Consider the following 17,808-nt stretch of genomic DNA (forward strand, 5'->3'; position numbering starts at 1 on the left):
TAAGGTATGAAAAAGTTAATGTCTTATTGAATGTCAGTGTTCTTTCAGCTATTTCATAATCTTCCAGGGAGCTGAAGGTGCGCACTTTACTTCCTCTCTCCATCACGGTTCTGTTTTAAGAATATTCATGCCTGGAGTACACCTAATTGAAAAAAACGTTGTTGGATTCAAAAAAGGTTGTATCATCAAAACTAAGACAGAAGGGGAGAATGGAAAGACAAACAATTATGCTAATTTCATGCGTATTGCACATTTCATTAATCTAGGTCGACGGACATTGCTCTACTGTGCATTTTTACATGTCTATATGAAAATATAATACACATTTCGGAGTACCCAAAATCCGGTCTTTTTCGGTCTTAGCTTCAACGATATGACCTTCTCGAACCCGACTACGTTTTTTCAATTAGGTGTATACGGATTAGAGAAAATAGATATATATAAAAGATAACGGGGTTCTTATATAGCGCATCTTTACATGGTCTCAATGCGCTTCACAATCATAACCAGTGGAGGACTTTACAGGCTGCGTATTTAGGCGCTAGTAGCAGCCGTGCAGCTTATAATCATGGGTGATTTGTTAGTAAGTTAGTATTAATGCCTCCAGATTGGGATAGGCTGTTGAATCGGGAGACAATCCCTTACTCTTATGCGAATAATAATTGAAGCTCACTAGGCAATAGCAGAATTTCCTAATTAATGTTAGCGTTTAGGTTAGCGCTAACCATGTGCCCCAAAAAGTATAGAATAACATTAATTAGGAAATTCTACTATTTCCTAGCCTATTTTACGTGCTTTCCTGCTACAACATGTTTGTATGTTTTGCAATTTCCTGTTAATAGTCCATATAAACTGTTGTAATAATACTCATTTGTAAACTCCATGAAGAAGTCTGTTGCTTACAGACGAAACGCGTCGGAGTAAAAAAAATTTTTACAAAACCTAAGGAAGGATCAGTTGTTCATTCGTGCTGCTCACCTGTACACTTTAAAAAAAATATTTTTAAAAAAAATTTTTTTAATTTAAAAAAGTTGTACAAAAAAAATTGTACAAAAATTGTAAAAACAAAAAATCGTAAAAAAATCGGAAATCGGAAGGCATTCCTCGGCCATCGTACATATAATAAAGATTCAGAAAAGAATATTATTTGGAAACGATTTTTTAATTTGAAACAATGCCAGAGCCTTAACCACAAATCAGTAGATGTGAATTAATGGCAATAGCGTTTTTACCATTCAACTATTTACTTCATGTAGAATCAGTACTGAAAATATTGTCGGAGGGTTCATTTGCACTTTAAGAAAAGCATACCCCTGATGGTCTCCAGTAACCTAAGGGTTTTAAAATATGCTTCTTAGTTTAGATTGGTTTTGAATTTCATAAAATTTATAATTCAGGCACGAACATTTGTGAAAGATAAACGAAAAACTGTTACCTTTCTTGCAGAGTTCCTGATATTTCTTCTGTTGAGTTTGTAACACTTATCGACTACAATACACTCGATCAGACTCATGAAGATAAAGATGAAAGATACCATCAAGTACCAATCAATTCCCTTTGCGTAGCTGACCTGATGAATAAAGATTGTATATAAATGTTAATATATCTTATTAAACGATCCATTTGCACTATTATTTTCGATGCAAGAAATAGAGGATATCACATGGGCGCTTGGAGATACGAAATTTATCTTCTCGTGTTAAAAAGATCTCAGAGTGAGCGCAGCGATAAAAAAGTAGACAATAGAAAAGCTCTTTTTGTTCAGGTTCTATGGTGTGCAAATTATCGCAAAAATTGTGCACAAAACAAACAGAACGATTTTTTACATTGTTCTAACAAACAGAATTGCCTTAAACTTTGAAAAATAATGGGATATTACCTGTTATTCTGTAAAATAACAAAAAATAGAGAGAGATCCCCGTGCAAAATTTTAGGGTTTTGCCCTCTTGAAGTTCAAAGCGTGTATGGTTGGTTCTTCAAAAAAATCGTGAAGATTATTCGGTTTTTGAGCGCGCGCACATCAAGGGCTCAAATCGAATGTTGAAAACAGAGTAGTCAACCACCTTAAGTAAGCCGAAATTGGCATTTTGGATGTTCTTTTCTCTTCTAGGCTCCACTTAGTTCTCAAATAGCTCTGGTTGATCGGGCTATTTCCTCACTCCTTTTGAGTGGAGGGATATTCTTGGCTTACACCTACGTAATCGAAAATGTTCCCAAAACTTATATAAAACAAAATTTCCATAAAACGAAAGAGCAACAAAAACTTTATATCTCAGCCACAGTTCTAGCTAAAAGAAGTTTTAGATACGGAGATACAAGCGATTGCTGGCTTTCACTCAGCTGATGAAAGTCATTCTACAGAATGACCTCCTCGTGTTGAAAATCTCTCACTCGTTCGCTGCGCTCACTTAAAGAGATCTTTTCAACACTCGAAGAAAAATTTCGTATCTCCACGCGCCCATGTAATATCCTCTATTTCGCACGTTACTTCATCGCGGCCATGTTGGTACCATTTAACAAAATATTTCTCATTAGCATCCATTGTTAACGGTACCACAATGGCCGCCATGTTTTTGTCTTTTAACTCACTTGGGAACGCTTGCAACCCATCAATATGGTGCGTACTAAATTTAACTATGGAAAACATATGGTACGTAACTACGTGACATGTCGTAGCCTACATACCAAGCATCTAATATATAGAAAGGACTTAATTTGACTATGAAACACATTTGGTCAGTGTGACGTACCATGACCGTGACGGTAATTTTGACGGTAATTTTGAGCTTTGATCTCAGCCGTCGTCTATATGTAAAGTAACCGTGCCTCTACTAGTTACCTTTGGTAGCGAGCTGTTGGTATAACCCAGTAAAAACACAATCGTAAGAATAGTAGTGATTCCTACAGTCAGGCGGTTGCCAGTCTCTTCTGTTCCCATCCAAAATACAATCCAACTCAGCATGACTAGGAAGATACACGGGACGTAGATCTGAATGACGTAATAACCAACGCGACGATCCAGGAGAAATATGGCTTGCAAACGAGTGAAATTACCTAAATATGAAAACAAAATACGATGAAATAGTTCCGTTCTTCGATTCCCTTTTTTTTCTATAATGTAAGCTGCGTTATATGGACAGTGACACTTACTAGCTTTTATAATAGTAGTATTGGCTGCTTAGGCATTTTTTGTGACGCCAGAAAGATGACACGAGCATATGTTGTCAATACAACTTTTCAAGTGCGCGCTGTCCTCTTCAGGGGTTGCCTTTTTCTTAGGACGTCATTTGCGAAAAGGCGCGCGCGTGCGGTATGCACTTATAAAGCATGTGGAGATTCGAGAGAAATTAGTTGACAACTCGAGAGAAATTAGTTGAATCACAACACATTGCTTAATAATATAGGCGGGTTTTTGGATGTACTCATAAAAAACGCGACTCACCTACAAGAAACGGATATTTGTAACAGATTCTTGAAATAAAGCACAAACTAAAGATAGTAGCCCACCGAACATCTCAGTTACTCACCTAGTGTGTATTTTATCAAATCACTGCTCAGTTTGACTTTACTGACGGAAAATTGAGCCACCTCCTTGTTCTCTATTTCTATGGTGTTTTTCTTCCAAACCAGTTCGATGTCTTTGTCTGTATATCCAACTTATAATACAAGTTCGAGCTTTAGACGATTGTCTTTGCATATTGTTATAGTCTGCCTGCTTGCCTGCTTGCCTGCTTGCCTGCTTGCCTGCTTGCCTGCTTGCCTGCTTGCCTGCTTGCCTGCTTGCCTGCTTGCCTGCTTGCCTGCTTGCCTGCTTGCCTGCTTGCCTGCTTGCCTGCTTGCCTGCTTGCCTGCTTGCCTGCTTGCCTGCTTGCCTGCTTGCCTGCTTGCCTGCTTGCCTGCTTGCCTGCTTGCCTGCTTGCCTGCACTGTAACTGCTAGCTTTCCTCAAGAGATATTGACTTACAACTTTCGAATGTCATCACGCAGTGTTGGGTATCCATTGGAAAATCCTTAAGGTTCATATTACAAGATGATGTAACACGTGACCTAACAAAGAAAAGGAATCAGATTATAAAAAATGAATGAAATGATGAAAATGATGAAAATGAATGGAAAATAAATGAAAATAAATCAATGAAAATGAGTTGATGAATTATTAATGGGATGATGCATGGATGCATGGATGCATGGATGGATGAATGGATTGATAGATGGATGATGGAATTAAGGAATTAAAAAATGAATTAATAAAGAATTAATAACAAAGAATGAAATGAATGGTCAATTATTATTGCATGTAAGTACATAATCTTTTTGTGAATAGTTGACGTACTCCCTACTGTAGAATATATCTCCATTAGGAAACAATGTCAGAGCACTATGCACTTCAGTGTCTGGATTCTTAAGATCTGAATCCTTGGCATTGCTGCAAAACGTATCAGGAAGCCAAAGAAGTAAAATATGGTTACGTGATAGGACGGTTGTCTTGTTGACGAGGCCAGCCAGGCGCGGATCCCTCCATGATTGACGTAAAAACATGAAAACTGTAAATTCCTGAAAATCAAAACTACCAAAATCAACAATATTCCGCTGTCGGTCGGTTGGTTGGTTGGTTGGTTGGTTGGTTGGTTGGTTGGTTGGTTGGTTGGTTGGTTGGTTGGTTGGTTGGTTGGTTGGTTGGTTGGTTGGTTGGTTGGTTGGTTGGTTGGTTGGTTGGTTGGTTGGTTGGTTGGTTGGTTGGTTGGTTGGTTAACTGAAGTGGAAAGAAGAAACAACTTACCATGTTTGCCTCTTCTATTTTCCCGAAAGACAGAATATATAAATCAAGCATAACCACATTTTTCTTACCTGAAATTAAACAAAAAATTCAAATACTGTAAGACTATTCCTAGAGCCTACAATTTCATGGGATATTTGTAGTTGCAATTGCTTTCCAGAAATGATATTTGAAGTGTATTTCTCTAGATATTTTTTCTTTTATTATCTTTAGAGTATGTAATGACTAAAAGACTTTTTTATGACTTTTACGGTCTATTTACTTTAGCAGATATAAATTGTAATTAATTTGCTGATAAAGTGACTCTTAAAGGCATTAATGATAGACATTTACTGCAGTAGGGTTTGGAGGTCTTGTCATAATAATTTGCCAGATATTCTTTAAGGCTCATTGTAGTATTTCCATGGCCAGTGTGCTTTGGTTCAACGAAAGTACTGCAAATAATAATGAAAACCAAATTAGATAATTGGGTACGTATAGATGAAGATGAGGAAACTTAGAGAGATTGAGACAGCCTACCTGTTGAACTTAAAACAATTAACAGTATTGGAGGTGGGGCGGGAGTACGCCATTCTTAATGTATTTCTTCGCGATTATGGCTTTAAAGTGCATCTTACCGTCGTTTGCATTGCTACGCGGCCACCCCAGACAAAAATCGCGACGTGCACTTTGCATTAGACTGCCGTCAATCAAACACGTTGACGTCATTTACACGCGTGTGTGATTCAAAAGGCGCCAAAACTTGTCGATTTTTTTACAAGTATTATGAGCCACACTCACAGGGTCGATCCAAATGCGTTTAAATGACGTCAAAGTGTTTGATTGACGGCAGTCTATTGCAATGTGCACTTCGCGATTTTTGTCTGAGGTGGGCGCGTAGCAATGCAAACGGCGGTAATACATTCTTAGACTGGATCAAACGTCGAACTTCACATCAGCCGCGGAAGGCATTCAAAACAATGGATAACATATAAGGCAGTCTTTGCTTATGTCATTTTAACTAGGTTTGGCTCAGTTTGACCTTAGTCATTTTGAAAATTTTGGGATATAGGCTAGTCATCAGTTACTGCTCAGAAACGACCGTTAGATTTTATATAGTTTTTACCGTTCAAAATCGCTACATTAAAATGTACAGAATCTGAGATTTGGTGAAATGAATATAGTTGTTATGTAGTTTTTACCGTTCAAAATCGCTACATTAAAACGTACAGAATCTGAGATTTGGTGAAGTGAATATAGTTTTTATATAGTTTTTACCGTTCAAAATCACTACATTAAAATGTACAGAATCTGAGATTTGGTGAAGTGAATATAGTTTTTATAAAGTTTTTACCGTTCAAAATCGCTACATTAAAATGTACAGAATCTGAGATTTGGTGAAGTGGATATAGTTTTTATATAGTTTTTTACCGTTCAAAATCGCTAAATTAAAATGTAAACAGAATCTGAGATTTGGTGAAGTGAATATAGTTTTTATATAGTTTTTACCGTTCAAAATCGTTACAATCAAATGTACAGAATCTGAGATTTGGTGAAGTGAATATAGTTTTTATGTAGTTTTTACCGTTCAAAATCGCTACATTAAAATGTACAGAATCTTAGATTTGGTGGAGTGTATAGTTTTTATTTGATTATGAGCTCGATACCATGCTACGAATTCAGCAAGTGGAAGCTAAGAAACGATCATATTGAACCGTATAGAGTGTATATATTCATTCAAAATCTCTACAGAAAATAAATTCCAAACTATGATAATTGAAATCATTATACTCGTGATCGTAAAGTGACTTAGAAACTATATATATATATATATATTGAAACCTTGAATCAAGTAAAGACATTTCGCCGTGTCCATATTTAATTGACACAAATGATTCCAAAATCATTTTCTTGAAATTATTTTTTTAATATATGATTCAACTGTTTTAACTCGTTTGAGGGACGCAAAATAATGATGTTATACTTATTGTGCCAACAAAAATGAACTATGAAAATTATTCTGTAGGTTTGGTAGTGATGCCATCGGAGGTCACAGGAAAAAAGAGAACAAAATATTCATTTATTAAGGATATAGTAAGTAAAGAATGCCGTAGATTACTCAATCAATTCTGAATTTCCTATTAGCGGTAAATCTATAATCTTGTTGTACCTGGCGCTAATTATTTTCTCCCATGTGAAGGTGAAATTGAAAATAAATAGAATCAATGTGTGAGAGCAATCCACTGGTCAACTGACTGTACATGAAAACTGTTACTGAACACGATATTTTTATCGCATTCATAGAATAGAAGAAAACGAAATAAAATAAATGAAAATATAATATGATTTAATAATTTGAAATGTAAAATTGACTTCAAATAAAACAATATAGAATAAAGAATAAATAGAATTGAAATATACAGAATGCAAAAAATTAAAATTTAAAAGTATCGCATAAAATACAATGTAAAATACAATAATAATATAAAATAAAAATAAATTGATAAAGAATAACGAACAAATAAAATAAGATTCAACGAAAAAAAAAATGAAATTAAAACTAAGAAATCAGCATTTCTAGCTTTTAACAAACTGTATATGTTTTGCTAGATCGCAATCTTTATCTTATTCCACTTCTATTGTGTCTATTTTTAAACATAACGTTGACACACAAAACCATAATATTGGTACCCAGAAAGTAGTTTTTTTAACACTAAATATATCACTTTTGTGGATGATGTTAGCCTTAGATGATGGATGCGATAGCTTTTGATATTTGATAGGTGTGAAAGAGATTCCGGTTCGTATAACTGTAAACAGAAGACCATTATTTGGAATAAACATCTTAAGCATTTAGAATACTTACCAAGCAAGATTTGTTCCGTTAAGGGCAAACGTTATTAACCACTGCAACCATATCGCCACAGAAATCCCCTTCATTCTGAAACGTTAAATAATTCTTGCCAATGAAAAAGAAGCTTATACCATATGCCAGTTTTTCAAAGAGCTAGCATCACAGTTTTGAATATAAATCCAAGAGTCATAGACAATGAACATTGATTTGTCAGTAAAGTCGTCTCCAAACAGTTGTTTTTCTCCCACAGGGTAAATGAATAATAGGAATGCATTGTACCATGCGATGTTTGGCTTTGAAAAAAAATATTAATTCCTATTTCATGTTACACACATCACATTGCTCCATCACATATTCTGGCAATGTTTGATACTCAATACCTTGAATTACCGAGTATTTATGTTTATTAGCTAAATAGAAATTAACATTCCAAAGTACTAAGTGTTTCGTGGCCAAGGTATTTTTGGATATTTTTCAGTGGTTTTGCTTAATTTTTTTTTCACTTCTTATCTTTTTTAATTAAAATATAATTTGATATTTGACGAATGTTGAATTAAGAAGACTTTTTATTTCTTTGTTTGAGAAACATGTGCAAACAAATAATAGGTGGAAGGCGTATCATTAAGTTTAACATTTCCGAGTTCTGTGATAAGTTACTAAGTAACAGCATAGTTTACTCTGAGATTTATTCGTGTGTGTTTGTGTTGGTGTTTGTGTTTGTGTGGGTGAGTTGTTGAGTAGCTTTCATTCTTCTTTATGGTGACAAGTAAAGACATCACTTCGAGTCAATGAATCGAAATTTTACCCGATCATTGAGAAATAAGACTTCTTTGGCTCTGTGTGGTTATTTTTTGAATTCAGCCCGTTTTAAGGATTTTTTCCCCCACCAGTAAGAAATAAGACTGGTAGAGAAAAACTACTTAAAACGGGCTAAATTCAAAAAAAAAAAGAATGAAGCATGACTTTTGAGATAAGAATGCGATTGTTCGTACAAAAATCTCTGACCACAACATTTTTTTGAAATAGGTGTATTTAATTAATACGTAGGTGGATTCGCAGCGAAGGCAATCGAATGATTCACTTTAGAAAATTAAAGGATCGAAAACTTTCCCCAGCTTGTTCGTCTTGTGGATAGCGAAGCTGTTGACATCTGAAACAAGCGTAATGCAATTTAATTCACCTTCAGTTGGCATTAGTCGACTATTGAAGGCAAGGGCTATTCTTACGTGTCTACTCGAGGTTATTCGCATTCATAATTCGATGGCTTTTGTCATACAACCCATTCGTTGATAAGTGCGTTAATCGTTAAGTTAGTCCCTGACAAATTACGGAAACATCTCTAGGGTTTTCTTCGAAGGGAGTATTTCTTTTGTATTAAGAAATATATCCGAGAATGGTAGATGATATTTTATTGTATACATTTATATTGACTCGTATCATTGTTTTGACGTCACTCGTGAGCGTAATGCCGGGGGCATGACCGAACACCTTCATTACCGGCATTATTTCTGACATCCCTGACTTGAGTTTTTGTCGTTTAGCAGGATCTGAGTATATCAAACTGCTAATTAATTCAGTTTCCCTTTTTACCCCCTTTTTCAATATTTCTATATTTTTTACTTTCTTTTCATTTGAGCAATAGTATTTTATTATTTATCTTGTCTGTAGTGGTTGCACTATACACTTAATGTTTAAGTCTTGATGTTTCCCCGAGGCGAAGCCGAACCAAATTAACTAAGGGACCATACATTAAGTGTTTTTTTATATAGCAATTGATTTAGAAGTCAGTTTACGAAATAAGAACTTTATTTAGCTAACTAAATGCATCAAAACTGACAAATGATTTTACGAATACAACTCACAAAAGGTCTTCTATTTTGCTACCAAAAAGTGAGGAGTAGCAACAGCACTTTTAGCTGCCTTTTTCGTAGCAGTGTGGCAGTGTGGCAGTGTGGCAGTGTGGCAGTGTGGCAGTGTGGCAGTGTGGCAGTGTGGCAGTGTGGCAGTGTGGCAGTGTGGCAGTGTGGCAGTGTGGCAGTGTGGCAGTGTGGCAGTGTGGCAGTGTGGCAGTGTGGCAGTGTGGCAGTGTGGCAGTGTGGCAGTGTGGCAGTGTGGCAGTGTGGCAGTGTGGCAGTGTGGCAGTGTGGCAGTGTGGCAGTGTGGCAGTGTGGCAGTGTGGCAGTGTGGCAGTGTGGCAGTGTGGCAGTGTGGCAGTGTGGCAGTGTGGCAGTGTGGCAGTGTGGCAGTGTGGCAGTGTGGCAGTGTGGCAGTGTAGCGGTGTAGCAGTGTAGCAGTGCAGTAGCAACCCACCACCAGCCTCCCTAGGGCTGACTAGTTTTTATGAAAAATTATTAGACAAAGTTTCGCCTGGCTGACATTTTTACGCTTCGAATTCCTGGTTAATTTTACTTGAAAAACGAAAGATAACTTCAGCTAATCTAATAAGATATCAGGTTTATGAAATTAGCCTTGAATGTCTTTCATTGAAATCCAAATTTTGGAAATTTCTGATCTTTTGAAGGACAAATCAACACCATAATACTAAGACAGACTTGAAAACTGGTTAAAAAAGCTGAGCAAAAAAATATAATCTTAAGCTTACTTTTACTATGTTTGGTTATCCATATGAAGAGTCTTATGTTTTTATATGAACCGTATTTCTACCGCGAAGAAAATAAGAAGATAAATGCTCTGGTAAAAACAATGAGACATACAAGCTTCAAAGTATAATACTGATATTTATTTAGAAAACTAAAAAAACATTCTAATACTTGAAAAAATATTTTAAAATTGTTTTAAAGTTCAATGAGCTTCTTGTCGGGGGCACTCGTATTTATACTCGCTTTGAAAGGGACTGGTACAAATAGCAAAGCTTTTAGCAATCACTGACGTCATGCATATCGTCACGCCACCTTCTATCACGTGCTGTTCACTTGCAACGAGATCACCGATAACCATTGGCGTGTAGCAGTAAACTGTTACCCTCTGACGTCAAAGATTTTGCAATGTTATGTACCAACTATCAAAGTCCATCTTTCTCGTACTCTGATTGAGCGAGAGGGTATCGAGTGAACGTGAACAAGTTTCATTGTATTCTAATCACACTGCAGTGAACCGCATACAAAATATATATTAATGTATCAAGAAAATAATACACAGTAGCATTCAGAGGAGGGGTATCTCGTTTATTAGCTAGATTTTAAAGTACTACAATAGATTTGTACTGGAACTGATAAATTTTGGAAAGAAGCAGGCTAAGAGATACCTTCGATGGTAACTCATTCAATTCATCCAACTTATATATAATAATAAATTACATTTATAAAGCGCAGATTAGCACAAGATGTTCATCTGCGCTGAATACAGAAACAATACACAATAACTAGAAACATAAAAGCTAATTTAATCAATGGGAATTGCAAAAACAACTAAATAAAGGATTTTCTATAAAAATATGTCTTTAAGTGTTCTTTAAAAGAAGGTAATGATGTAATATGCCTAATACTAGATGGTAAAGTGTTCCATTCTACTGGCGCAGAGTATGAAAAAGTCCTACCACCAAGAGTAGGTCGAAGTTTAGTCGGTGGAGGTGCTAATAAAAGCTCATTATTGGACCTAAGATTATGACCAGACTGCTTTTTGATAGAAATTAAATCAGATAAGTAACTAGGAGCGAGACCATGAATAGCCTTAAAAGCGAAAATAAGTATCTTAAAACGTATTCTAAATCTCACTGGTAGCCAGTGGAGATCAGCCAAGACAGGAGTAATATGCGAAAAGCGTGGAGTTAAAGACACTAAACGAGCGGCAGCATTCTGTATGCGTTGCAGTTTAGCTACTTGATAAGCAGGTAGCCCATAGTATAAGCTATTACAGTAATCTATGCGGCAAGTTATAAAAGCATTGACTAGAGTGGCGCAAAAATCAGGAGATAGGAATTTCCTGATCTTCCTAATGTTATATAGATAATAAAAAGAAGATTTGCATGTGCTTGCTATCTGCTTGTCTAAAGATAAGTTAGTGTCAAAGATAGTTCCAAGATTCCTAACAGAAGATGAGGGCTTGATTGAAGAATTACCAACAGTGAGCTGCTCAATTGATTGCTTGGACAGTTGCTGTCGCGTGCCAATGATCATGAACTCTGTCTTCCCATCATTCATTTTCAATTTGCTGCATGTCATCCATCCTTGAATATCTCTGATGCAGTTCGTTATAGTCTCCGTAGTACCGTACAACTAATTACAATTGCAAATAGCATTTCACACTGTACGCACTTTACTAAATAAACAAACTACAAATCTGATTTATCATTCATTGTCCTACATTCCATAAATAAATATGCACCTATTTCAAAAAACGTTATCGATCGGAGATCTCAAATCTGAGACTGAAAGGAATTGTGGGTTGTAAGCTGTAAATTGTTTGTGGTTTTAAGAAGTAGTTCGGAAAAAGTTAATATCTTGATATACTAACTTTGAGCGATGACCTGCGCTGGCAAACTATCTGGGTAATTGTATATTGAATTTTGACGAGAAAACACTCAGTCCCCCACAATTCCAATCGGTCTCAGATTTCTGATTTCAGATATCCAACCGACAACGTTTTTTGAAATAGGTGTATATGTCTTCCTGGCAACGGCTTTGAGCGGGCAACAATTTGTTGTTGACCGGTAATAACAATACGGAAAGTAATTTTCCCAGAAATTTCCCCGGAAGTAATTTTCCAGTTTTTCAAAGTTTTTCGAAATCAAATAATCAAAAAAATCAAATAACTGCTTTTTTTTAACACTTACAAAACACTTATTTACTGGAACCTCGGGAAAGCAGTGCGTTTTGTGGTCCCTCCGGACGGCGATGTTGCCATCGGGTTCGCCTCGTGTAACATCGCCGTCTCGGGACCACAAAACACACTTTTTCCCTCGGTCCCAATCAATAAGTGTTAAATGTTAAGGTTCGAGAAAACACGTAGACCCAGCAGCTGTTTTTAAACAGTTAAAAAACAGCTTTAAAAATAGTCCTTTATCAAGAGTGAGGGCACAGTTTTTGCCTATCCGGACCGGCTATAGAACGGTAAATAGCTTATTTATTTTTTTCCCGTATTTTTTTACTTGTTTTTGTCATCGTTTTGTTTTGTTGTTTCAAGGCAAAGGATACCGGACCGCGAGCGCGGGCAGATACTGACAAAATACCGCTCGCTCAAACAGCCAATCAGAAAACACGGATACCAGACGGGAAAAAAATAATATATGTTTACAATGAAAATGGAAATTTCTAAGACTCACTAACACATTCTATATAATTTACATGGAACTTTCTAGAATCTTCTAAATTAAACTAAACATGATAATAGGCACTTCGGCCCTCATAGCAGTAATATGTAGATGTCAGCTTTTATCAGTCCTGGTTTTATCAGTCCTGGTTTTATCAGTCCTGGTTTTATCAGTCCTGGTTTATCAGTCCTGGTTTTATCAGTCCTGGTTTTTTATCAGTCCTGGTTTTATCAGTCCTGGTTTTATCAGTCCTGGTTTTATCAGTCCTGGTTTTATCAGTCCTGGTTTTATCAGTCCTGGTTTTATCAGTCCTGGTTTTATCAGTCCTGGTTTTATCAGTCCTGGTTTTATCAGTCCTGGTTTTATCAGTCCTGGTTTTATCAGTCCTGGTTTTATCAGTCCTGTTTTATCAGTCCTGGTTTTATCAGTCCTGGTTTTATCAGTCCTGGTTTATCAGTCCTGGTTTTATCAGTCCTGGTTTCTATCAGTCCTGGTTTTATCAGTCCTGGTTTATCAGTCCTGGTTTTATCAGTCCTGGTTTTATCAGTCCTGGTTTTATCAGTCCTGGTTTTATCAGTCCTGGTTTTATCAGTCCTGGTTTTATCAGTCCTGGTTTTATCAGTCCTGGTTTTATCAGTCCTGGTTTATCAGTCCTGGTTTTATCAGTCCTGGTTTTATCAGTCCTGGTTTTATCAGTCCTGGTTTTATCAGTCCTGGTTTTATCAGTCCTGGTTTTATCAGTCCTGGTTTTATCAGTCCTGGTTTTATCAGTCCTGGTTTTATCAGTCCTGGTTTTATCAGTCCTGGTTTTATCAGTCCTGGTTTTATCAGTCCTGGTTTTATCAGTCCTGGTTTTATCAGTCCTGGTTTTATCAGTCCTGGTTTTATCAGTCCTGGTTTTATCAGTCCTGGTTTTATCAGTCCTGGTTTTATCAGTCCTGGTTTTATCAGTCCTGGTTTTATCAGTCCTGGTTTTATCAGTCCTGGTTTTATCAGTCCTGGTTTTATCAGTCCTGGTTTTATCAGTCCTGGTTTTATCAGTCCTGGTTTTATCAGTCCTGGTTTTATCAGTCCTGGTTTTATCAGTCCTGGTTTTATCAGTCCTGGTTTTATCAGTCCTGGTTTTATCAGTCCTGGTTTATCAGTCCTGGTTTTATCAGTCCTGGTTTTATCAGTCCTGGTTTTATCAGTCCTGGTTTTATCAGTCCTGGTTTTATCAGTCCTGGTTTATCAGTCCTGGTTTTATCAGTCCTGGTTTTATCAGTCCTGGTTTTATCAGTCCTGGTTTTATCAGTCCTGGTTTTATCAGTCCTGGTTTTATCAGTCCTGGTTTTATCAGTCCTGGTTTTATCAGTCCTGGTTTTATCAGTCCTGGTTTTATCAGTCCTGGTTTTATCAGTCCTGGTTTTATCAGTCCTGGTTTTATCAGTCCTGGTTTTATCGGTCCTGGTTTTATCAGTCCTGGTTTTATCAGTCCTGGTTTTATCCGTCCTGGTTTTATCAGTCCTGGTTTTATCAGTCCTGGTTTTATCAGTCCTGGTTTTATCAGTCCTGGTTTTATCAGTCCTGGTTTTATCAGTCCTGGTTTTATCAGTCCTGGTTTTATCAGTCCTGGTTTTATCAGTCCTGGTTTTATCAGTCCTGGTTTATCAGTCCTGGTTTTATCAGTCCTGGTTTTATCAGGTCCTGGTTTTTATCAGTCCTGGTTTTATCAGTCCTGGTTTTATCAGTCCTGGTTTTATCAGTCCTGGTTTTATCAGTCCTTGTTTTATCAGTCCTGGTTTTATCAGTCCTGGTTTTATCAGTCCTGGTTTTATCAGTCCTGGTTTTATCAGTCCTGGTTTTATCAGTCCTGGTTTTATCAGTCCTGGTTTTATCAGTCATGGTTTTATCAGTCCTGGTTTTATCAGTCCTGGTTTTATCAGACCTGGTTTTATCAGTCCTGGTTTTATCAGTCCTGGTTTTATCAGTCCAGGTTTTTGTCAGTCCTGGTTTTTATCGGTTCCTGGTTTTATCGGTCCTGGTTTTATCAGTCCTGGTTTTATCAGTCCTGGTTTTATCAGTCCTGGTTTTATCAGTCCTGGTTTTATCAGTCCTGGTTTTATCAGTCCTGGTTTTATCAGGTCCTGGTTTTATCAGTCCTGGTTTTATCAGTCCTGGTTTTATCGGTCCTGGTTTTATCAGTCCTGGTTTTATCAGTCCTGGTTTGCATTGCATTTCATTGCATTCTTCCCTTTCTTTCTTTCTTTCTTTCTTTCTTTCTTTCTTTCTTTCTTTCTTTCTTTTTTTTCTTTTCTTTTTTTTTTTTTTTTCTTTTCTTTTTAGTTGCTTTTGTTGTTGTTGTTGTTTTTCGTTCCGTCCGTGTTTTCGTTGCTATAATCTGACTTCTGACATAGCCATGTCCACCACCTCAACTCTTCTAGTGAAACAACATCCAAAAACCCGCCGAATAATTTTACACAGTTCCTCTCGAAATGATGTGCCAAATGTGAAACATATTGCTGGGTTGGTCACTGAGATGAGAATCATGAAATAATAGGAAATTGAGGAAGCTATCCAAAAACTACAAGAAGCAAACGGCGATGGCGATGAAAAAATGAATGAGATTCTGATAAATACTACAACTGCGTATGGTAACCAGCACACTGCAAAGGCACAGACGATAGCAAAGGCCATCTTGATAATCTTTTTCTGACGCAGGTGTTCTTGTTGTCTTTGGCGGTTCGAAAAGGAGTCGCCAATGGTAAGAACATGATGTTTGAGTTTGTAGAAAATAGCTGAATAAGCTATTGTTACCAGTACTATGGGAATGAAAATATTAAAGCATATCATGGTAATAAAATATGCCATGTATGATTGAGTATACCAAAATGAATTGCACAACCTTTTCCCATTCACGTCATAAACGAGGAAAGCTTTTAGAATGATAGCACAAATGCCGATAGAAAGAACCCAGGCAAAAGTTATCGAAATGAGGACAACCTTTTTGGACAATAAGTGACGCTTGTGTGGTAGCAACACAGCACAGAATCGATCAAATGTGATGAGAAGCAGGCTGAAGACAGAACAGACAATAAAAACATCGTGCACAAAAGGTAGCAGTTTACAGAGAGCAAGTCCAACATCTCCAGGTATCAGCCACACATATTTTCCAACAAACAACTCGGACATTCTCTTTGGAAGAACAAAAAATGGTATCCCAAGATCACAGAAGGCCATGTTGACAATAAAGATGTTTGTAGAGGTTCTCATGGGTTTGTTGGAGTACACGATATAGATGACCAAAGTGTTACCGAGAATTGCTAGGACCATCACCACAATATAGAAAAACAGAAGTACCACTTTAAGTCCCTCGTAGGTTTTAACAAGGCTAATACATTGTGGGGCACTGACGATCGATTCATTTCGGAGGCAAGTTTCGTTTGTGTTGTTAGCAAACACTGAACACATAATGCAAAATCATCAAGTACTAGCTTAGGAAGTTCTTGAATTGAATCGTACGGTTTCAATAGTTAAGCTCCCAGTTAACTTGAGGGTGCCTATCACCTTTCTGACAATATTCACTGTATTGATTCTACATGGGGTAAGACTGTAGAATAACCCGGAAAAAAAATTATACTTTGAGCGGCTTCTTGAAGTTATAAATGCTTTTCTATGCCATATGCAAATGCTGTGACGTAAGAGGAATATTCAAATATTATACAAAACATTACTGGCACAGATAAATCAAATTTGAAACACGTCATTGTTTTCCCCATTGCTCTTATAGAAATTATAGCAAATTAGTTTTCACATAGAAGCCGGTGTTTCGAATTACAAGGAACAACAAATAACCATATGCCTGCTCATACGTCACAAAATTAGTATCTGACATGGAAAAACCCTTGTAACTTCCGCACTAAAGAAGCCGCACTCAAACTATGAAATTTTTTCGAGTTCGACTTCTTCGTACCCCATATAGAATCAATACTGAGAATATTGTCAAAAGGGTGATTAAAATTTATCTTGTGAAACCCGGAACTGAAATAAAGAATCGATATTCCTTCAAAAGGTTTTGAATTATTTTCAAAAGGGCAACAAACTAAGATTTTCCGGGTCAATAGACCTAATCGGCTAACGTGTTGCTATGTACGTTTCCACCCAATTCAAACCACATGGGACTAAGTTTCATTCTTCGTTATATTTTGGTTTCACAGTTGAATTCGTAGAGACAAACGCTTCTATTCCCAGAAGGTTTGAATTGGGTGGTAACGTACATAGCAACACGTTAGCCAATTAGGTCTATTCTGTCAAATGAGCATCCAGTAAAGTTGACAAAGATTAACGATAATCAATCATTTCTCAAACAGGCAAATACTCGACATGACATGCCTCAGATCTAATACAAATGCGAATAACAAGGTATCATTAGTGATCCTTATTGGATAGTTTCAGATCTTCAGATTTCAGTATAACCACTTTTCTAGCATTTCAATGACTATAATTATAGAACTGCTTTTTTAAAATCAATGAATATTTGGGGTGATATTTTTTACTCAATTAAAGATTTAATTAAATGCTAGCCTGTAAACCAGTCATCAAACTTCGTGGGTCGGCGAACATAAACGCCGATAATGGTAGAAAGTTTGCCGACGGTTGGCCGACTATGGAACGTTTGATATAATATCATAAGATAACGATGTGCTTGTATATTAAAAAAACTCAAAACTGTTGAGATTTCTTCAAAATTGTATAAATCGGCGTTTTGCGATTAAGCTTTAATAAGACAAAAATAAAAATTGTGTACGGGATATATTTTTCTTTGAATTTAACAATAGTTCCTTCAAAATTAAAAATTTTAAGTTTTCGAAAAAATATAAAGTAGTTGTTCTGAGAAAATAAGTAGTAGGGACAGGTCATCGATGATTGGGCAGGGTGGGAGGGGGAGGGA

The 17,808-nt window shown here is 36.6% G+C and overlaps 3 protein-coding genes across 3 annotated transcripts in view; all 3 read right to left on the minus strand.

Annotated features, from left to right (window-relative positions):
• Window positions 1-7,952, minus strand: part of LOC116306024 (gamma-aminobutyric acid receptor subunit alpha-6-like) — an 8,515-nt gene extending 563 nt beyond the window's left edge. Inside the window, exons 1-8 of the mRNA XM_089033162.1 lie at window positions 7,622-7,952; window positions 5,110-5,210; window positions 4,780-4,847; window positions 4,333-4,553; window positions 3,964-4,046; window positions 3,528-3,656; window positions 2,840-3,054; window positions 1,436-1,570 (exon numbers count right to left, since the gene is read on the minus strand). Of these exons, the coding sequence (XP_088889288.1) occupies window positions 1,436-1,570; window positions 2,840-3,054; window positions 3,528-3,656; window positions 3,964-4,046; window positions 4,333-4,553; window positions 4,780-4,847; window positions 5,110-5,210; window positions 7,622-7,695 (1,026 nt within the window). The 5' untranslated portion in view covers window positions 7,696-7,952. The remainder of the gene's footprint in view (window positions 1-1,435; window positions 1,571-2,839; window positions 3,055-3,527; window positions 3,657-3,963; window positions 4,047-4,332; window positions 4,554-4,779; window positions 4,848-5,109; window positions 5,211-7,621) is intronic.
• A 3,085-nt stretch (window positions 7,953-11,037) lies between these two features.
• On the minus strand, window positions 11,038-11,769 carry LOC148909727 (uncharacterized). Its single transcript, XM_089032164.1, has one exon. The coding sequence runs from the start codon at window positions 11,767-11,769 to the stop codon at window positions 11,038-11,040; it is 732 nt and encodes a 243-aa protein (XP_088888290.1).
• A 3,238-nt stretch (window positions 11,770-15,007) lies between these two features.
• Window positions 15,008-16,525, minus strand: LOC116306025 (QRFP-like peptide receptor). The gene has a single exon (XM_031716052.2). The coding sequence runs from the start codon at window positions 16,326-16,328 to the stop codon at window positions 15,252-15,254; it is 1,077 nt and encodes a 358-aa protein (XP_031571912.1). The 5' UTR covers window positions 16,329-16,525; the 3' UTR covers window positions 15,008-15,251.
• Window positions 16,526-17,808: the final 1,283 nt, after the last annotated feature.

This window comes from Actinia tenebrosa, unplaced genomic scaffold (genome assembly GCF_029948245.1).
Source record: "Actinia tenebrosa isolate PJP-AT-01 unplaced genomic scaffold, QUT_ActTen_1.0 PGA_scaffold1__47_contigs__length_23844297, whole genome shotgun sequence".
In the NCBI taxonomy this organism is placed as follows: domain Eukaryota; kingdom Metazoa; phylum Cnidaria; class Anthozoa; order Actiniaria; family Actiniidae; genus Actinia; species Actinia tenebrosa.